The sequence below is a fragment of the Panthera tigris genome, chromosome B4 (genome assembly GCF_018350195.1).
Source record: "Panthera tigris isolate Pti1 chromosome B4, P.tigris_Pti1_mat1.1, whole genome shotgun sequence".
Classification (NCBI taxonomy): Eukaryota; Metazoa; Chordata; class Mammalia; order Carnivora; family Felidae; genus Panthera; species Panthera tigris.
In genome coordinates this window covers 132,762,138-132,784,957 of record NC_056666.1, presented here as the reverse complement: position 1 = coordinate 132,784,957, position 22,820 = coordinate 132,762,138, and the positions used below count along the sequence as shown (strand labels likewise).

The 22,820-nt window shown below is 38.4% G+C and overlaps 1 protein-coding gene across 2 annotated transcripts in view; it reads left to right on the top strand.

The window, feature by feature from the left end:
* Window positions 1-21,188, top strand: part of SLC25A17 (solute carrier family 25 member 17) — a 46,964-nt gene extending 25,776 nt beyond the window's left edge. For both annotated transcript variants that reach the window (XM_007079432.3, XM_042993357.1), the window contains exons 2-9: window positions 739-799; window positions 3,197-3,263; window positions 4,667-4,818; window positions 14,336-14,452; window positions 16,094-16,239; window positions 16,325-16,420; window positions 18,543-18,625; window positions 20,546-21,188. In XM_007079432.3, coding sequence (XP_007079494.1) covers window positions 739-799; window positions 3,197-3,263; window positions 4,667-4,818; window positions 14,336-14,452; window positions 16,094-16,239; window positions 16,325-16,420; window positions 18,543-18,625; window positions 20,546-20,693 — 870 coding nt within the window. In that variant the 3' untranslated portion in view covers window positions 20,694-21,188. The remainder of the gene's footprint in view (window positions 1-738; window positions 800-3,196; window positions 3,264-4,666; window positions 4,819-14,335; window positions 14,453-16,093; window positions 16,240-16,324; window positions 16,421-18,542; window positions 18,626-20,545) is intronic.
* The last annotated feature ends 1,632 nt before the right edge of the window (window positions 21,189-22,820 follow it).

Below are 22,820 nucleotides of genomic sequence, written 5' to 3'. Positions count from 1 at the left end.
CTCAAAACTTGATATTCTGCCTGAGAATATATACCAGTGGGCCTCCATCTAGGTTGAGAACCATAAACCCACCTGGAGATTTCATCTGTATAATTTCATCCCTAACTATATGCTTGTGGTTTTTATCTGTCATAAGGTTTTATGAATGGAAAGACTGGTTGCTGGCTTCTTTCCCTGATAATTTTTGTCATTGTGTTACCCTGGATGAATTATTTATAGAATATTGAGCTGAGATTGTCCCTATTTTATTTCAAACACAAGTAAACAAAGCTATTGTAAAGAACAATATGATTTTTATACCTCTTTTACTTTGTGGTAAATATATTGACTAAGCAAAGAGACTAGAAGTATTTATCTGTTTTATTACTAGATATTTTGGCTTGTAAGGTTATCAGAGAATAGGAACAGCAACTGATCTATAAAAGGTTAAAAAAATCAATTTATCTGCTATTTTTTATGTGTGTCCTGGGTTGCAAACCCCTATGTTTTTCTCTTCAGGGACCCACTTCATTTTCTTTTTCAGTATGAGAGAGAAAAAGATTTCTTCTGGAAAATGAAATACTTGTGTTTAAGTATATAACTTTAGAACTTGAACAGAAATAATCCCAATATTGTATATGTCTGTTCACTGGAAATCTGATTTGACCCCTGGTTAATAATGAACTTTTGTTCATTTAAAAGTCGTGGCTCTTTATTTTTGTGAAACTATAATGGCTAAAGTCTTTTCAAATTTTTCAGGGGAGTGTGACAGCAATGACAGTATTCTTTCCCTTGGATACAGCTCGACTTCGACTTCAAGGTGAGTAACTTTTGTAGGCATCATATTCTTTTCATCTGGTGTCAGGAAACAAACAAATTTTTCTAGTAACGTAAGAATATCTGTTTTGTTAGGAATCTACCCTTGTCCTTTTCCACTGACTTTAAATACTGGTCATCAGTGCTGTTTCCTCATTAACAGAGAGGCGTTCATAAATGAGTCATAGCCTCAAGCATTCTCTAATCTGAGAGAACCTGAGTGGGCTTGCTTTAGTACTTTAGAATCATTACAATTCTTTCCAATAAACAATATGACTTTTTAAAAAAGATTTTATTATTTTTTTTTTAAGTAATCTCTACACCCATTATGGGGCTCGAACTTACAACCCCAGGATCAAGCGTTACATGCTCTACCAACTGAGCCAACTAGGAGCCCCAACAATATGACTTTTTAAAGGCACAATGTGGAGAGTTTTTGCTGGGAGTAGATCTTCTCAAAAGAGAACAGAGAAGAAATAGGAAATGTATTGAAGCCAAACACCCACTGTCACTGCTAAATTGGGCGTGTAGTCTTAGTTTGCCTTTTTTGAATTATTGGACTGTGCAACCCTCTATAATTCCTGCTTGTTTTTCCCTCAGTATTTTTCAACTTGAAATTATAAACCTGTGCCAGAACTTACATGAAGAAATAAAAGAGTAAGATTAGCTTTGAACAAACTAATTCCTACAATAAAACCCTTCATGGCTATTATTTTACATTAATTTTAGAGTTTTGTGATAGGTAATAATTTCACATGACTCAAAAGCCAAAAATCTCTAAAACGATACACAGTATGGTGGAAAATCTCACTGTAATCTGCCCCTTCTTTCCCTCTCTTCTCTCCCTTGCAGATAATGTCTTTATTAATCTCTCAAATAGTCTTGCAGAGTTTTGTTATGGAATAACAAGCAAAAAATATATATATAGGGGCACCTGGGTGATTCAGTTGGTTGAGTGTCTGATGTCAGCTCAGGTCATGATCTCAAGGTTCTTGAGTTCGAGCCCCACATCAGGCACGCTGCTGTCAGCCTATCAACGCAGAGCCTGTTTCAGATCTTCTGTCCCCCTCTCTCTGCCCCTCCCCAACTTGCACGCTCCCAAAAATAAATAAATATTAAAAAAAATAATATATATATTCTTAGTTTTCTCCCTTTCTTACACAGAAAGCATTTTTGCTACACTGTTCTGCACCTTGTATTTTTCACTTAACAGCATATTGTAAATGCCTTCCAAACCAATGCTTTGGGAGCTTCTTCATCCTTCTAGCTGTAGAGTGTTCCATAGTGTGGATGCTCCATAACCTGTTTACCCTTCCCCCTTTCTAGATTCTTGGGTGGTTTCTTCTCTTTTGTAGAATAGACTCGTTCATATGCTGCTTTGTTTCTGTAAGTTCAATGTGATAAATTCCCAGAAATGAGATTGCTGTATCAAAGGGTTAAACCTGTTTGTAAATTTTTTTTTTTTTACAATCGTTGCATTTGTCTTTTATTTTATTTTTATTTCTTTTTTTTTTTAAATATAATTTATTGTCAAGTTAGCTAACATACAGTGTATACAGTGTGCTCTTGACTTCGGGAGTATATTCCTGTGATGCATCGCTTACATAGGACACCCGGCACTCATCCCAAAAAGTGCCTTCCTCAATGCCTGTCACCCATTTTCCCTGTAATGTTTTTTTTAATGTTTATTTTTGAGAGAGAGACAAAGTGTTAACAGGGGAGAGGCAGAGAGAGAGAGGGAGACACAGAATCTGAAGCAGGCTCCAGGCTCTGAGCTGTCAGCACAGAGCCCAACGTAGGGCTCAAACTCATGAACCGAGTTTGAGCCCTCCTAGGTGAGGCTCCTAGGTGCTGAGCCTCCTAGGTGCCCCAATTCTCATCCTTTTGAGACCTTTTAGTTTTTAGGTTAGGAAACCGAGCACAAGCCTAAAACTTTGAAAAACTTGAGTTTTAATCCTGGCCCTGCTGCCAACTACATGTGTCCTTCACAGCTTTTGTGTCTGTAGCCTCTTCCCTAACAGGGAGATGGTAATTTATTTCCACTCTACTTTATAAGATGTTAAGATAAAAATGAGAATATGTAACTTTGAAAAAAAAAAAGCCCCAAACAAGATAAGCCTTATGAAATAGAAGGTCTCCTGTCACATCTTTTGCTTTGGAAATTAGGTGTTGAATTAAAATGCTTTATGGTTCGTGAATACCAGATGAAACCCAAGGGATCCACAGTTGGGAACTGAGCACATGGGAACAAGGAGGGTTGTTGAGTTCTGAGGCAAGCTAAGGAGCTCAAATAGGGTGGGAGATCGCTCAGGTGAGGTAAATGGCATTTCAGTGAAACTTGCTGATGCTGAAGATCATAATTCTCAGATTTAGTTTAAACGTATATTCTTTCATCTTATAGTTGATGAGAAAAGAAAGTCCAAAACTACACACATGGTGCTCCTGGAGATCATTAAGGAAGAAGGCCTGTGAGTACCAACCACCTTGCTTGTCCTTGTTAGAGCAGGCAGCCCGTTGGGAGATTGCCAGGCTTCTGGCAAATCTGCACTCTCTCCTCCCGTTCTCGCAGCCTTACAGTAGTTGTGGATTTTAATTGCCCAACTTATAAGTACATAATTGTTTTCACCTCCTTGAAGTTCTGTGGTTGGCCATTTTGACTCTTGATCATAGAGTCTTCCATGAAACCAATGCTTTATGGTTTTGTTTTGTTTTTTACAGTGAGCTGAAGAAGGTGATAATTTAGTTTGTTCTATGATATATTCAGACAGATTATGTACTTCTTTTGGGTTTTTTTTTTTTACTTTTTATTTGGAAATAATTTCAAATTCACAAAAAATTATGAAACTAAAAATAGTACAAAGAATATCAGTATATGCTTTATGCAGATGGACCTGTTACACTTTTTCCCATTTATTTTACCATCTGTGCTCATATTCTCTCCCCTCTCACCCTCCCTCTTCTCTGTTACACACACACACACACACACCACACAAACTTTTTTCAGAATTATTTAAGAGTAAGGTACACACCATACATCAAAGCTTTTACCCCTATCACATTAACAATTTTAAAGAATATAACTCCCCTCCCTTTTTTTTTTAATAACATACTTCTCATTTTAACTTTGCCTCACGTTTCTTTATGATTAGATTGAAGCTCTGCATTCTTGGCCAGAATAATGCATAGGTGATATCGTGTCCTTAGGATATCACATCTGGAGTCACGTATTGTCCACTGGCCCATCATTGCTTAATTATGGTTTCTCAGATTAGGGTTAGCCACTGAATAATTTTTCCTCTCTTGCAACTATAAACAGTCTATGAAGAGAAACTTTAGTATCAGTATTAAACTCAAAAATTCCTGCTTTTTCCGTGGCTTATAATTGATTACTATATGATATTATTTTGGTGCTTAAATTGTCCCAGGTGTGGCTAGTAGGAGCCCTTCAGCCATGTTCCTGTGCCCTTATAAATGCGCCCAACCACTTCTTCTTTTTATACTTGCTATCTATATTTTCTTTATTTTAAATGCTGTTACCTTGTAGTAAAATGTGAGTGATGCCACATTTACTAATAGCCATGAGGAAATTGTCTCTAATCTTACATAGTAACTTACTAAGGGAAATCAATGGGAGGAAATCAGTAAAATCAATCATTGAAAGTGTGTTGTTTCTTTGGCATCATTAATGGTAGAGAAGATGTCTTGGTTTGGGTATCTTTCAGAATATGAAATATATGTGCAGTTTGGAGTATGTTGTAATACAGAAGTGAACTTCGAGAATATGTGAATGATCAGCTTTTCCTGGGACTTTGCCTATTTCTACTGGCTTTTGTCCAGCATCTTTACTTGGCTTATTGTGTTTTTCCTCTAGCCTGGCACCATATCGAGGGTGGTTTCCAGTTATCTCCAGTCTGTGCTGCTCCAATTTTGTCTATTTCTACACTTTTAATAGTCTCAAAGCAGTCTGGGTCAAAGGTCAACGTTCTACTACTGGAAAAGATTTAGTAGTTGGATTTGTTGCAGGTAACAAAGTTTTCTGAGTATAAAATTTTTTATATTTTAATATTTATCTTGTGGTTCATATATTCTGTAAAGTTTATTTTAGCACAAATTAATGCTACAAAGAATGTAATTCGTTTTCTGACTTAGCCGTGTGTGTGTGTGTGTGTGTGTGTGTGTGTGTGATAAAAACACATAACATATAATTTGCCATTTTAACCATTTTTAAGTGTATACTTAAGCAGTAAGTTCATTTATATTATTGTGAAACAGATCTTCAGAACATTTTCAAACTCTATAACCATTAGACAGCAAACTCTCCCTTCCTCCCTCCCCCTGATAATCACCATTCTACTTTCTATTTCTGTGAATCTGACTACTTGAGATGCCTCATATAACTGGAATCATACAGTATTTGTCTTTTGTGACTGACTTATTTCATTCAGCATAATGCCCTCAAGGTTCATTCATGTTTTGCTCTTTTTTTTTTGTTTTGTTTTAAGGCCAGATACTATTCAGTTGTATGTATATACCACATTTTGTTTATCCATTCATCTATTGATGGGCATTTAAGTTGTTTTGGCCTCTTGGCCACTGTGAATAGTTGCTGTTACCAACATGGGTTGTGTAAATAAATCTTTTTGAGTCCCTGATTTCAGTTCTTTTGGATATATACCCAGAAGTGAGGTTGCTGTCATATGGTAGTTTTTTTTTTGTTTTTTTTTTTAATTTTGTGAGGAACCACCATACTGTTTCCCACTGTGTCATATAATCCCACCAGCAGTGCACAGCGGTTTTAAGCTCTCCACGTCCTCACCAGCTCTTGTTATTTTCTGGGTGTTTTAGTTTTGATGGTAGCCATCCTGATGATGATAACCATCCTGATAGTGAGGTGATATTTCACTGTGGTTTGATTTGCATTTCTATCTTTTCATATGCTTGTTGGCCATTTGTATGTGACCTTTGGAGAAGTGTCTATTCAAGTCCTTTGCCCATTTTTTAATCAAGTTGCTTGATTTTTTTGTTGTTGAGCTGTAGATTTTTTTCTTATTTTTTTTATTTTAGAGAGAGAGAGAGCATGTGAGCAGGAGAGAGGGGCAGAGGGAGAGAAAAACCATATATATATATGGTCTTTAATCCATTTAGAGTTAACTTTTGTATGTGGTGGAAGATACAGGTCCAACTTCATTCTTTTGTATGTGGATATCCAGATACCCAGTTTTCCTAATACCGTTGAAGAGACTGTCCTTTCCCATTTGAATGGTCTTGACATCCTTGTGGAAGATTGTTGACTAATTACACAAAGGTTTATTTCTGAGCTGAGTTGGCTTACTTTTTTCTTTTTTTTAAGTTTATTTATTTATTTTGAGAGACCAGCTACCCGTCTAAATAAATAAACTTAAATAAATAAATAAATTATTTAATTGAAAAACAGTTACCAGGGGTGCCTGGGTATCTCAGTCGGTTAAGCATCCATCTTCAGCTCAGGTCATGATCTCGCGGCTGATGGGTTTGAGCCCCACCCCGGGCTCTGTGTTGACAGCTCAGAGCCTGGAGCCTGCTTTGGATTCTGTGTCTCCCTCGCTCTCTGCCCCTCCCCCTTGCACGCTCTCTCTTTTTCTCTCTCTCTCAAAAATGAATAAACATTAAAAAAAAAAATTAAAAAAACAGTTACCAGGCTAGGAGTTTTCATGTCCCCTCAGTTTTCCTCTTTACCTGTATGAAACCACAGATGTTTGGGGGCACCTGGGTAGCTCAGTTGGTTGAGCGTCTGACTTCGGCTCAGGTCATGATCTCACAGCTCGTGAGTTCAAGCCCTGCATCAGGCTCTGTGCTGACAGCTCGGAGCCTGGAGCCTGCTTCGGGTTTTGTGCCTCCCTCTCTCTCTGCCCCAACCCACTCGCATTCTGTTTCTGTCTCTCTCAAAAATAAATAAACATTAAAAAAAAATTATGAAACCACAGATGTTTCATGGCTTGGTCTCTGAGCCTTTCTTCCATGTAATACTCCCATTTTGGTCTTAAGTTGATTTTTATCTAATTAACTTTCACTCGTACCAGGTTTTTTTAAATTGAGATATAATTAACATATAATATTATATTAGTTTCAGGTATACAACATAATGATTTGATATTCATATATCACCATAGTAATTCTAGTAAACATCTATCACCACACAATTTTTTTCCTTGTGGTTAGAACTTTTTTTTTTAAGATTTTAATTTGAGTAATCTCTATGCCCAACATGGGGCTCCAACCCACGACCCCGAGATCAAGAGTCACATGCTGCAGGTGCCTAGGTGACTCAGTCAGTTAAATGTCTAACTCTTGATTTTGGCTCAGGTCATGATCTCAAGGTTCATGAGATTAAGCCTCTCTGCCTCTCTCGCTGCCCCTCCCCTGCTCGGTCATGCATGCTCTCTCTCAAAATAAATAAACATTTTTTTAAAAAAGGTGGGGGGGGCATGCCTGGGTGGCTCAGTTGGTTGAGCATCCAACTGGCTCAGGTCATTGGTCTTGCGGTTCGTGTGTTCAAGCCCCGCGTCTGGCTCTGTACTGACGACTCAGAGCCTGGAGCCTGCTTCAGATTCTGTGTCTCCCTCTCTCTCTGCCCCTCCCCTGCTTGTGCTCTGTCTCTCTCTAAAATAAATAAACGTTAAAAAAAATTTTTTTTTAAAAAGAGTCACATGCTCCACTGACTGGCCCAGCCAGGCGCCCCTGTGGTAAGAAATTTTAAAATCTACTCTCTTAGTAACTTTCAAATACACAATACAGTATTATTAACTGTAGTCATTATGGTGTACATTACATCCCATGACTTACTTATTTTATAACTGAAAGTCTGTACCTTTTGACCCCCCCACCAGACCAAGTTTTACATAAAGAGTATAGCACACAGGATTTCATTCTTTGTGGAAATGAATACTTGTAGGTAACAGAAGACACGAACAGAAGTTCCTCCAAAGAAGACATATACATGGCTAACAGACACATGAAAAAATGCTCAATGTCACTCATTATCAGGGGGAAAAAAATCAAAACCACAATGAGATACCACCTCACACCTCTCAGAATGACTAAAATTAATTCAGGAAACAACAAATGTTGGCGAGAATGCAGAGAAAGGGGAACCCCCTTACACTGTTGGTGGGAATGCAAACTGGTGCACCCACTCTGGGAAACAGTGTGAAGTTTCCTCAGAAAGTTAAAGATGGAACTATCTTATGACCCAGCAATTGCACTACTAAGTATTTATCCAAAAATACTGATTTGAAGGAGCACATGCACCCCAATGTTTATAGCAGCACTATCAATAATAGCCAAATTATGGAAAGAGCCCAAATGTCCATCAACTGATGAATGGATGAAGAAGAGATATATATATATATATATATATATATATATATTATATGGAATTATGGATATATGGAATATTATATATTCCATATAATGGAATATTACTCAAATGTCCATCAACTGATGCATGGATGAAGAGGATATATATATATATATATATATATATATATATATATATTATATGGAATTATATATATGGAATATTATATATTCCATATAATGGAATATTACTCAAATGTCCATCAACTGATGAATGGATGAAGAAGATATATATATATATATATATATATATATATATAATATGGAATATATATATGGAATATTATATATTCCATATAATGGAATATTACTCAGCCATTAAAAAGAATGAAATTTTGCCATTTGCAGTGATGTGGATGGAACTAGAGTGTATTATGGTAAGCAAAATAATCCAGTCAGAGAAAGGAAAATACCGTATGATTTTACTCATATGTGGAATTTAAGAAACAAAACACAGGAACATAGGGGAAGGGAAGGAAAAATAAAATAAGATAAAAATAGAGAGGGAGGCAAACCATAAGAGACTCTTAACTGTAGAGAACAAACTGAGGGTTGCTGGAGGGGAAGCGGGTAGGGGGATGATCTCAATGTGTGATGGGCATTAAGGACGGCACTTGTTATGATGAACACCTGGTGTTATACGTGAGTCATGAATCACTAAATTCTACTCCTGAAACCAATACTATACTACATGTTAACTAACTTGAATCTAAATGAAATTTTGGAAGAGGAAAAAAAAGAAAGTGTGCCCAACTGCACAAAGTGGCTTGTGATCTAGTAAATATAATGCCTTAAAAAAATAAAAATTTTTAAAATTCTAAAAAAATGAATACTTGTAGTAAGTAACTCAGGATAGAAACCCAGGAGTCATTATAGCAAGTGCTGTCTCACCCTCCACATTTGTTTGGTCATCAGGAACCATCAGTATCAACCAAGAGCACACTGTATACACTGCATATTAGCTAATTTGACAATAAATTATATATATGTAAAGGAACCATCAGTGTCAGGGATGCCTGGCTGACTCAGTCAGTAGATCATGTGACTCTTGGTCTTGGGGTCGTGAGTTCAAGCCCCATGTTGGACATAGAGATTACTTTAAAAAAAAAAAAAGAGCCATCATCATTCTGTCTCCTAAGTATCTCTAGAATCTGTTCCCTCTTTTCCATATACATAGCCATTTCCCAAAATCAAGCACCATCATCTCTCACCTGGACCATTGTTCTATTCTGTTCTTGCCTCTGAGGTCTTCCTCACTAACCTACTTTGCATAGTCTTGCCCAGCTAACCTTTCTGGAAGAATAGTTTTCTAACACTGTCATAACTCAAAGAACTCAAGTTTGAGATTTGTTCACTTGGAAAAAAAAAAGTCAGAATAGATCCTGAGGTGTCTTATACAGAAGGGATCTTCCTTTTTACACAATTGCAGCAGATGGCAATCTAGTATTATCCTTAATACTTGAGACCAAGTATTTGTAATGTCTTGATTTTTTTTTTAATGTTTATTTATTTTGAGAGAGAGTGTGCATGAGCAGAGGAGGGGCAGAAAGAGAGGGAGAGAGAGAATCCCAAGCAGGCCTATGCTGTCAGCACAGAACCTGACACAGGGCTAGATCCCATGAACCGTGAGATCATGACCTGAGCTGATATCCAGAGTTGGATCCTTAACCTACTGAGCTGCACAGGTGCCCCTGTAATATCTTGATTTCAATACATTTTAGATTCTATGGTTTTATGTATTTACATTTAAAAGATTACGAGTCACAGTCAAGGACTAGCTCATATAACTTTCCATGAAACTGCTAATTCATGAGATATATGATGAAATCTTTTTTAATTTTTCAGAGATGTTTATTTGCTAATATCTCACATCCCATTCTCCACCAGGCACACAACACCCTTGTTATTTTCTCTCACTGTGCTCTGCTTGTCTCCTTTCTAACTGTTACACATCTACCATTACAGTAGATTCCCCTATACCTAACACTGCTAGACTGGTATAGTAGAGCACTTAGTTTTTAAAAGTCATTTGACCTAGGAAGTATCATAAATAGCATACTTTATATTTTATTTTAACTTAAGATGTATATATGTATATTTTAATCCTTATTTATTTTTGAGAGGGAGGGCAGAGAGAAGGAGACAGAGGATCCGATGTAGGCTCCATGCTGACAGCAGAGAGCCTGATGTGGGGTTTGAACTCAAGAACGCAAGATCATGACCTGAGCTGAAATCAGTTGCTTAACTGACTGAGCCACCCAGGCGCCCCTCATTTTTTTTAGTATATGGCCAAGGTATATCAGTTCACTATGGGAGTTTTGTGCCTTTTCTTGTACATACCCCATATTTGTAGAGTTTTGCCTGCATAACAGATACAATTGACATAAGCAGGTTGGAGAAAAGACATAGTATCAGTCTAATTCACTTACATTCTGTAGTGTCTTCTTGAGTATGTGAAAGAAAGGTGCAGTGGGTCTGTGTCAGTTGTGAGCATCATCTGTTACATATCTTCTCAGAGAGATGGTGGAGAACTGCTGTCCTGAAACCCAAATCTGATTATGTTATCCCCAGCTTCAAACCCTTCCATGTCTGCCACCTGCAAATAGGATAAAGTCATGGCGCCTGTAGTGTAAAAGGATGAGAGCCCAACATACAAGATCTGTGTTGATACTGCTTACCTCTAGCTTGATCTCTACTGGCTCCCATCCTCTCTTGGAAAACTGATTCCTTGAATGTACTAATCCATTTAATAACTCCATTCCTCTACAACTATTGTTGTCTGTCCGATACTGACTGTTGTTCATCTGATATACAGCGTCCCCACTCCTGCCCCCAAACACAGGATTATCCAGCCCAGAATCAAAATGTCAGTTGTATCACAGTTGAGAGACACTTGGTCAAATGGATTTTGTCCTCCTTTATAATTCTGAGATTCTCTGATTTTAGGTTGTCTTTTTCTGAAGATAGGGAATTCTTTGGAAATGCCTTTTTGAGTTTTAAAATTTTCCTTGTAAAATGTTTTCTCACATCTTAATACCTATGCATTCTTAGAATTAGAACCACTTTTTCTTTTCCTGCTGTGGGCCTTGTCATGTATTAAAATCACTGTAGAAATGAGTTTCTTTGTCTCCAAGGAGTACTGGAAACAGTATTATTGTTATTCAAGTTCTGCTCGAAACGTAGAAATTTATTACTTACTGTATTTTCATAGGAAAAAGACTCATATAGCTTGATACCTTGGGGAAGGATTTGGGAACAGAATCTTAAGGAAAACTTAAATGAAGAAGATAATTGCCACTTTTATGAAATCGGGATTTTCACCAATAACTGTTTTTGAATGCCAGTGGTGTTACTGTTAGGACAGTTCATATTCCTCTCCTGCCCTCCGGTCTTTAATCTGGTAAGGCGGGTTTGTTCCCCCTTGGGTGTCAAGTTGCATTCCTTCATAGGGAGCCCTATGGTTAGATTTATAGCCTTGATCCGCCTACCCTTTTCCTTTATCAGTAGTAATTGCACTTATTTCCCAGGGGCACACACATAATTAGCATACTTTCTGATGTTTTCTCTCCTTTAACAAAGAAGACTCACTGGTGATAAAACTATTTTGTTTTCAAAATTCCAGAAGTAAATAGCTGTATTCCAGTTATTCCCTGAATCAGTGAATACGATTTTAGTATGTGTGTTCAGTTACTGTTCATCTCTTCTTACTTGTGCTTCTGTTTTCTTATAAATGATTTTTTACAAATAAAAATAGAATCATTCAAATTGAAAGAAAAACAATTTCTTGTATTTAAGTAGATAAAGTGTTAGTATTCCCATCTTCGAGCTGAAGCATCAGCCACAGCTTGGAACTGAAAGAAGAATTTTCTACCAGGTTTGTAAATAAGCAGAGAACTTTCTTTCCCCTTCAGCCATATCCCTCGTGCATTGGTGACAATTGGAATCCCTCATCATGACCATTTGTAGCTTGTTTTTCTCCCATGGAATGCTGTCCTTTGCTTGATTATATAGGTTGTAAGTTTTTACTAAAGTTTTGAATCCTCAAATATTTTGAGTGTCTTTTCTCAGAACTCGTAAAATTATAGTGGCCAAAAAATACCTCTCCATCTGTTTTGGCTTAGAGGATGAACAAAGTACTTGAACTTTTCAGATACAAAGCTTTGAAATACTAATGTTTTCACAAGGATTTTATGTACTCTTCTTTAGATGATGGAGTGCATTTTTGTACTTGAGATTGTTCTTAGAACCCTCTCCATTTTCAGCTCATGTTAATAACAGAGATATGAAAGCAGAATTTCTTTCTTTTTTTTTTTGGTGCAAAAAGATGATTTTATTAAAGCATGGGGACAGGACCCATGGGTGGAAAGAGCTATGAAAGCAGAATTTTCAACGATGGTTACATCTTAACTGAGGCTGCATTGCCTCCGAAGTGTTTTGTGTGTGCCTACCTCTTGAATAGAACATGAAGGGAATTTTGATTTCTAAAGAATTTGTTTAACAGACAACCCATTTCATTTGTGTAGGAAGGTGTGTATGCTATGTCTACAGTATCCACAGAAGCCTGTGATCTCTGTTCCTGAGCTTTCCTGTCTTCATGTTAAAAAAAAAAAAAAAAAAAAAAAAAAAAGTAGACTGCTCAGTAGTACCTTCTAGTCTGAATTTTCTGGCTGTTGATTTTTCAGTCAAGAGATGTGTACATTCACTAGGAAGACATTATAAAGTCTGGGCAAAAAGCCATTAAAAAGTCATGTACTGATACTCTTCTGTCGTGGTCTTCTGGGCACTGGCACTTTTTAAAAACAAGACGAGCAAAAATCTCTAGGTAAGGCTTTTTCAGATAATGATCAATGCCTTACGTGACAATGCATGAATACAGTGAGTCATAGCTTAAAGATGACTCAAGTTATGTGACTCTTCAAAAATATAATAAATACAGCTCATAAAATTTTTTGATGTCTTTCATTTTGAGAAATGTGTTCTCATGATGCTCTTAAGAAAGGGGTAACAAAATGTCTCTCTTTAGCAACTGTATACAGCAAATGAAAAAATTGGACTTGAATCTCTTGGCTGTTTCCTCAAGCTTGTCTTTAGTTAGACTGTGTTTTCTGAATAGTGTGTTTTGAGATTCCTTAAATCAAAACATTCTTTCTCCTGTTGTATTTAAATGACTTTAGTAAAAGAAGATTTCTCTTCCTTAGGATTTTGCCTCTTGGTTCCTCAGAGCGTGGCTAGAGCCAGACAGCTTTATGTGTGGTTGTTTGCTGAATTTGTTCATTGGTTCATTTGTTCAACATTTATTTAACAAATATTTATAAAGTATCTACTATGTGTCAGGCACTTTGTTACAACTCTGTCTGGTATTTTTTTTAAATCATTCCAGGACTGATGAGGAATATTTTAAAATTTCAAGATGGTGTTAACTTGGGATCATGTGTTTTCAAAAAAGAAGCACCTGGCTCATTGTATTGTTCCACTCTGAGGCAACTTTGGGGGGCCAAGACCCCCATCCTTAAGCTTGTAAGGATCGTGATGCTTGCGGAGCTGTTTCAGGTGTTTTGTGGTGGTTCATAACTACTGCTTGCTGCCTGCCTATCCTAATTCCCTAAGCGATGAGGAACTCTTCTGGGAGCCTCTATCGAGTCCCTGGTGAAGCTCTTTCAATTGTCACCACTTTCTCCCACCTGTCACCCATTGTACCAAAATCCATACTCACTTAAAACCATGTAAGCTACTTACGTGAGAGTTGTAAGTTGTGTGTTTTATCAGATATTGTCATGGACTTAGCATGTGGTCAATAAGCCTTCTGTTATTTTCAAAATGTACATAAGGCTACATCAAAATTGCTGCTTTGGATGCTCCACAAATTGACAAATAGATCACATCCTGTTATACAAGTGAGGAAACTTGCTCTTTTCACGTGGAAAGTGTTGCTGCCAGCCAGTTTGCTATCTGCAAGGCTTCTGACTTGCTTCTAACAGTAGTGGCTTGTGTTGTACCCTGTCACAGACACACGCCTTACCTCAGGTCTCCTAGTAGGTCAGTGGCAGAAGTAGAAATGAAACATTGGTACATAGATGTAAGGTAAGACAGCAAAGCTTGAAAGGTTACGTTTTGCTTTCCCTTTGTCTCCTCTTTCTTTTGGAAGGTGTGGTGAATGTGTTGCTAACAACTCCACTCTGGGTGGTAAACACCAGACTGAAGCTGCAAGGGGCAAAATTTAGGAATGAAGACATTGTACCAACCAACTACAAAGGTATTATTGGTAAGTGTTTCTTGGGTAAGTTCCTATTTAAGGAGTTTCTTTTCTCTATCTGGAATTTATTGCCTCCATAATGCTGCCTATCCGAGAGCCTCAAATCTTGACATCTAACAGTGAGCATTTGTTTAGCTCATGTGTCTGTGGATTGACAAGAATTTGACTCGTTGAGGCTGGGGCCAGCCTGCACATATTCTTCTCTTGGTGATGGCAGAAGCACAGGAGGACACGTCCAGTCGTACAAGGATATTTCCAGCCCCTGTTCACATCTTGTTTGCTAACGTCCTTTTGGCCAAAGCACATCTCATGGCCAAACCCAAAGTCAGGGGCTAGAGAAGTATACTGTTGTTACATGGACTGTTGGTGGAAAGGGGTAAATATTTCTAAAAAATAATCTACACTGTTGTGGTTTTTGTTGTTGTTGTTGTTTTTTAGTGTTGTCTTTGGATAAAACTATCTTATTAACATCTGATGACTTTGAGCTTAATAGTACTACATAACCTGGTTCTCCTTTCCCATGTTTCCATCTTTGTAATGAGAACAGTAGTTTCCTTATTAGTCAGATCCTATATAATGGACCCAGGGAGCTATCTCTTGTTGTCCTGGACTTTGCTATGAAACACATAGGGTATCAGTTCACAATTCTCTGTAATATAGAGTTCCCGGTGGTGGTGGTGGTGGTGGAGGTGGTTATTACTTAGGAAAACCTGACTTTCTTTCTTTCTTTTTTTTTTTTAATTTATGCATTTATTTTAATTTTATTTTTTACTATTTTTTAATTTACATCCAAATTAGTTAGCATATAGTGCAACAATGATTTCAGGAGTAGATTCCTTAGTGCCCCTTGCCCATTTAGCCCATCCCCCCTCCCACAACACCTCCCGTAACCCTCGGTTTGTTCTCCATAGTTATGAGTCTCTTCTGTTTTGTCCCCCTCCCTGTTTTTATATTATTTTTGCTTCCCTTCCCTTATGTTCATCTGTTCTGTGTCTTAAAGTCCTCATATGAGTGAAATCATATGATGTTTGTCTTTCTCTGACTGACTAATTTCGTTCAGCATAATACCCTCTAGTTCCATCCACATAGTTGCAAATGGCAAGATGTCATTCTTTTTGATTGCCCGGTAATACTCCATTGTATATATATATATACCACATCTTCTTTATCCATTCATCCATCGATGGACATGTGGGCTCTTTCCATACTTTGGCTATTGTTGATTGTGCTGCCATAAACATGGTGCATGTGTCCCTTCGAAACAGCACACCTATATCCTGTAGATAAAGGACTAATAGTGCAATTGCTGGGTCGTAGGGTAGTTCTATTTTTAGTTTTTTGAGGAACCTCCATACTGTTTTCCAGAGTGGCTGCACCAGCTTACGTTCCCAGAAAACTTGACTTTGTAATGCCAGATTGTCAGGAAGAGTTACCTATGATTTAAGTTGGTGTCTCAATAATCTGGTGACCGTCAGTGTCCAATGATTATCAACAAGTAGTTAACTGATGAGGCTGCCCCCAGAATATCATTGCAAGAAGGAAATTTTAATAGAACCAGTATGATTTGTGTTCTGGGTACATTTGAACAAAATTCACATTGTGTTGTCCAGTTAGGGGATTGTCCTCAAAAGTCCTTGATTTCTTGCCTAGATGCTTTTCACCAGATCATTCGAGACGAAGGAATCTTGGCTTTATGGAATGGCACATTTCCTTCCTTGCTGTTGGTCTTCAATCCTGCCATCCAGTTCATGTTCTATGAAGGTTTAAAACGGCAACTTCTAAAGAAACGAATGAAGGTAATCCCTGATTGTGAAAGCAACAAATAATCTCAGACATTGTCTTATTTGCATTGATGTGGTTTGTTCTTTTTTTGCTTTCCAGCTTTCTTCTTTGGATGTGTTCATCATTGGTGCAATATCCAAAGCGATTGCTACCACAGTCACTTATCCCATGCAGACGGTACAGTCAATTCTGAGGGTGAGTGCTGGGGTTCTCCCTGCATCTAATCAAACAACGTTCTAAAATATGTGGTGTCTCAGGGCACCTGGGTGCCTCAGTTAAGCATCCGACTTTCGCCCAGGTCACAATCTCGCGGTTTGTGGTTCGAGCCCTGCGTTGGGCTCTGTGCTGACAGCTCAGAGCCTGGAGCCTGCTTCGGATTCTGTGTCTCCCTCTCTCTCTGCCCCTTCCCCACTCATGCTCTGTCTGTCTGTCTGTCTCTCTGTCTCTCAAGAATAAATAAACATTAAAAAAATTTTTTAAATAAATAAAATATAGGGGTGCCTGGGTGGCTCAGTCGGTTGGGCGGCCGACTTCGGCTCAGGTCATGATCTCGTGGTCCGTGAGTTCGAGCCCCGCATCGGGCTCTGTGCTGACAGCTTGGAGCCTGGAGCCTGTTTCAGATTCTGTGTCTCCCTCTCTCTGACCCTCCCCCGTTCATGCTCTGTCTCTCTCTGTCTCAAAAATAAATAAACGTTAAAAAAAATAATAAATTAAAAAATAAAATAAAATAAAATAAAATATATGATTTCTCTGTTTAAAACAGTGTTAACAAAGCAATAAAGTAGTCAGTTGGTAGGCTGGAGCATTCCTTATGCATTTTTTCATTTGTTTGGTATATTGCCCGCTAGGCTGGCCGTCACTTGGTTTTCTGTTTGGTTTGGAACAAAGATTATATTTGTAATTTACAGTTAACATAGTGTCTCAGAAAACCCAAATGTGGGACGAATTTCTTTAACAACCTTGGGAAAGTATAAGTTTGTTTCCTTCTCATGAAAGGTGATTTGGTTAGGTTAATCTTTACAAAATCAGATGTTGATTCCTTTAGTTCATTCAGGAGGAATTAATGATTTAGTTTTTCTGAAGAGCTTTCAAATTTCTGTTTTTTTCATTGAATTATTTAATGCCCACTCTGTGTGAGGAGCTGGCTACACATGGTGAATAAAAATCCTAATCCCTGCCCTCCTGGAGGTAATAGAGGAAAGAATGAACCAATAAATAAGCAGAATAAATAGGTTGTTATAAATTGAGAAAAGAACTATCTAGGAAGTGAACTGCATTCTGAGATTTAGTGGAGGGGGGCATGGTGCAGATGTTCTTAGATGGGATGATTGAAGATGACTGGCTCCTCTGAGGAGGCATGTATAAAAATCAAGACTTAAAAGAACCTAAGGATCCAGGCATCAAAGAGCATTCTAGGTAGAGGGAACATGTTGTGCTAAGAGCTTGGTGAATATTGGGAAATGAAAACAGGCCACTGTGGCTGGAGAGTGGGCTCCGGATGAGATTAGGAAAGTAGCAGGGAAGCCTATAAGTGAGGATTCTAGATTTTATTCTCACCTGAGTGGGAAGCTTTTGAAGGCCGTTTAGCTAGGGAGTGGTGTGATCTGATTTACAATTCGAGAAGATTCCTCCGGTTCTTCTGTGGTGAATTGGTCATAGGGCTAAGAGATGAGGGTGGGAGGGCAATCAGGAGGCCATTTCCATAGTACAGGTAAGAGGTGATGGTGGCCTACACTGAGGTGGTAGCAGAGGAGAGGAGAGAGAAGACATGGACAGATTCACAATCAGTTTTAGAGAAAAAAATTCAAAGTATTTATGGTAGATAAAATGGGGGTGATAGTGAAAGTATTTCAGTTCAAAAATTTATTACCTTCTGTTAAAAGTATTTCTACTGATGTGCTATTTTTAAATTGATACTTAATACAAGGAATTCAGCAGCATCTAAGTAAATGTATTTTGATACTTTTACAGTGTAAACATGTAATGTGAAGAGCTTAGACTGAAGAGGTTCTGATTTGTGGTTATCAGAACTTTTACAGGACTGGAGGGCAAACCATACCATCAGTATCTAAATCTTCCTTGTGGGCATGTTTGTTTTCTTTTGAGGTAGAATTTTCCCATAATTCTCTGTAAAGTGAAAATTCTCATGCTTGATTCATTGAAAAATATTTCTTATTTTCACTTATTTTATTGAAAAAGAGAAGATTCATGAAATCTACATAGTAATTGGATATTTTTATTACTGTATACTATAAGACCTTACTCAAACATAATTTCCTCTGCAAGTAGAAATTGATCTTTTTTTCTTCTTCCCCAGTTTGGACGCCACAGACTAAACCCAGAAAACAGAACATTGGGAAGTCTTCGGAATGTTCTCTATCTTCTTCACCAACGAGTAAAGTGAGCTTTGTAAATGCTTCACATTCTGTCCTGTCTTTCAACAGCCATCTCTGCCAGGGAGTAGCTAATTCTGCTTAACTTGCACTACTGCCTTGGCAGTGGTAGCCTAGAAACCTCTTCTTGCATGTTGTGCTCAGACATTTCTCATTTTAGGGGCTTAGTGCAGTATGATAGCGTTTGGGGAAGTTACAGAAAAAGTTCAGGTCTTTATTCTTTGTTACTTAGAAATATACAGGACTCCTGTAGAGAGGGAAGCCTCCTATAATCTAATATAGAGACTGTTCTGCCCTAGTAGTGCTGTCATCAGTGGTATATCCTGTGACTTCTCTTGTAGATACAAATAAACAGATATTATAGAGCAGTAGTCATAGTGAGAGAGGGAGGGGGTAGTAGGAAGAGTAAGAGTAATTATCGTAATGATGACGACAGTGATGACGATGATAAGAGTAGCTAACATTTTGAGTGTTTGCTTTGCAGCAGACCCTGAGCTCCGTGCGTCACGTGGGTAATCTCACTTAATCCTAACAGTAGCCCTGTGAGGCAGGTGCCTTCATCATTTCCCTGAATTCATTTCATTTAAAGAAGCTGACCCTTAGGGATGTCAGATAAGTCAGGGGCCTCCTTTGAAGCAAAAGCTGCCATAACTTTCTGTTCCTAGATGTAAGATATTTCGAAAATAAATTTATTGTAAAAACAGAATATGCTTGGGACACGTGGGTGGTCAGTCAGTTAAGCATCTGGCTTGGACTCAGGTCATGATCTTGCAGTTCATGGGTTCAAGCCCCACAATCAGGCTCTGTGCTGACAGCTCAGAGCCTGGAGCCTGCTTCGGATTCTGTGTCTCCCTCTCTGTCTGTTCCTCCCATGCTCACACTCTGTCTCTTGGGGGGGAAAATTGTCTAAAAAAATCCAGAATATGCTCGGGATGAAAAAAATCAAAGATAAAGAATTGGTATAAAGTAAAAACTATAAATAATCACCGTACCAAGTGTTGGCAAGAATGTGGAGCATCGAGAACTTTCCTTGTGCTGCTGGTCGGAAAATGAAATGGTACGATGACCACTTTGGAAAGCAGTTTGCCATTTTCTTCAAAAGTTAAACATAGAACTACCATAAGACCTAGCCATTCCAGTCAATTTATATACCCAAAAGAAGTGAAATATGTCTGCACAAAAACTTATATACAGATATTAATAGTTTCATTTGTAAGAATCAAAAACTGAAAAGAACGCAGATGTCCCATCATCGAGTGAATAGATACACAAGTTATTATATATCTACATAGTGAAATACTGCTCATAAAAAAGAAGGACTCTCTAATGTTGTATACATGCAACAATATGGATCTCAAAATAATTGTGCTGAGTGAAAGAAATCAGACAAAAAATTCATACTGTATGATTCCACTTATATAAAATTTGGGAAATGCAAATACAATATCCACACCCCCCCCCCCCCCTTATCTACAGTTTCCCTTCCCATGGTTTCAGGTGTCCACAGTCAGCCATGGTATGGAAACAGACGATCTTCCTTCTGACTTATCATCAGAAAGTCGATAGGACCTAGCGCCCAGTCCCAATGCCTGTGTCATCCGCCTCACTTCCCCTCAGAACACAGATGTTATGAGAGAGAGAGAGACCACATTCCCCTAACTGTTATTTCAGTATGTTGTTGTTCTATTTTATTATTAGTTTTTGTTGTTAATCTCTTACTGTGCCTAATTCACAAGTTAAACTTTATGATAGGTGTGTATGTATAGGAAAAAAATAGAGGGTTCAGTACTACCCACGGTTTCAGGCGTCCACTGAGGGTCTTGGAATGGATCCCCCCAGGGCTAAGCGGTGGCGTGCCTCTTTGATGCAAGGGCTGACTTTTGTGAAGAAAACCTTAACTATTTTTTTCACACCTCTTTCCTCTCAGGCGGTTTGGAATAATGGGACTCTACAAAGGCCTTGAAGCCAAACTGCTGCAGACAGTCCTCACCGCTGCTCTCATGTTCCTTGTTTACGAGAAACTGACGGCCGCTACCTTCACAGTTATGGGGCTGAAGAACGTACGCAAGCGCTGAGACACCTCGCCCCGCAAAGTGCAGAAGGCTACTCAAGATGCGGGCTTCCTTCCGTGCGAAGGGAAGTGATTCTCTTTTTACTCTTGGCTGCCTACTCCATGAATTTTACCCTCATAGGCTGGAAAAGCATCTAAGGGTAAACATGGAATAGAGCCAGCTGGACCTGTCGACCACTTCATTTTTATGATGGTTGGCTGAATTTTGTTGGGGAGGTTGGTCTGATGGTCATATGAAAAGAAAACATTATTGAAAACGTAAAAATGAAAGATTGTGGGTGTTTGTTGTTTTTCTTAAGGGGAATGGACTGTTGCTCTCGTGTGTTATCTTTTCCAGTTAAAATCTTTCTTAAATTTACCAGCTGTTCTTTTTCCCTGAACCCCCAGGTTCTAGGAATGTATTCAATACCATGTAATTCTCCTCTTAGGCTTTTGTATGTCTTAATCTTGGTATTTTCCTCACTAAACATACTATGATTGTGCCACAGGCATGACTTTATTTTTGTTGAGCTTTATTCCTCCTCCTTAAGGAAAGGTGTCGTCTTTAGTACATGAGCTGTTTATTTTGTGGGAGAAATGAAAACAATTCATCCCAAATGATTCTCTTATGAAGTATTTGTAAACATCACTTATTCATTAGTACTTGACATAATTAAAAAATATTTATTTTGAATCAGGCTTTTCATTACAAAAGGCTTGAAGTTCTATGTTTTTCCATACAAGCCCCATCAAGTCAAGCCCCAATAAACTGTCAGCACAAAAGACATTTTAAAAAGTTGCCCCTTATTCAAGTATCACATTGGGTTTACAACCAGATGGTAAAAATCATAGAAAAGAGAGAGAGAGCAGACACCTTGTTTAGGCTCTGGAGTATTCTCTTCCTTTACAAAATCCTGGTGAAGGCTGTATATTTTGAGAATAAATGTCTGATTGAGGTGATTTCTATTTGGGAGCATCCCTTATAGCCCTCCCACTTGGAGTACCTGCATCGAGCAGCGTCACTGACGTCACTCGGGAGCTTGTTGGGCACGTGGACCCAGACCTTCTGAATCATAGTCTACGGTTTAACAAGATCCCTGGGTGGTTCATACATTAAAGTTTGAGAGACCTTAGAGCCCCTGACTTAACAGAAGCTATGACTGGTTTTAAGGATAGAAACCAAGACAAAGATTTTTCTTAAAGGAAAGTTGGGCTAATGCATTGAAACCACCCCTGACAAAACTGAGTGTCCCATACATCACATCCTTTCCTTTCACCTCCTAGCCCGTGTTAAGGCGGTAAGACTTGAATTATGCAGCTAGGAGTGGATTTAGACCTCTCAAGCCACCCAAGGAGGAAACTCTGGTCATTAGGTGAACAGCTCTTTGGGCTCCTTTGACTTAGTTTTTGTCCCTATAACCAAACACCACGTTTTTCATGCATGAGTCTGATTCAGCCAGAGTCCAAGAGGAATAATGACATATCTGTGGGCTCTAGTATTTTAGTTCAGTTTTGAAAGTGGAAATTTCTTTCTCTTATTTCCTGTCTGGTTCCTGTGGTAATTTCAAAACATGTGATGATCGAACTCCTAATAACTGAAAGATGGTTGTGTATTCTAGAAAGCAAGAATTAGGAGGTGCTAATAATCTGGGAACTAGACTGAACACTCAACCCCTATTTAAGCCAAAGAATTGAAGACAGAATTGGCCCCTTTACTACTTTTCTTTTTTCTTTTTTCCTTTTTTTTGAGAGAGCATGCATGCGTGTGCAGGAGCAGGTGAGGGGCAGAAGGAGAGGGAGAGTCTTAAGCGGACTCCGTGCCCAGCATCCCAGCACAGAGCCCAAAGCAGGGCTCCATTTCACTGCCCATGAGATCACGACCTGAGCCAAAATCAAGAGTCAGATGCTTAACTGACTGAGCCACCCAGGCGCCCCCTCCCCCTGCATTACTACTTTTTATTTTACTTTAAGGTTCCTATGTGTCTGGCAGGGCTTGGGTGGGAAGCACAAGACTTATTTTTATACAGGAGAAGAATGATCATAAAGGTGCCATGTGTACTTTTGTTGTCTTAATTATGCAAGTTGCTTTGGAATTTGAATTTTGAGCTCAGGTTGGTATGTTAGAATACTTTCCAAGTCAAATTATGTAGTT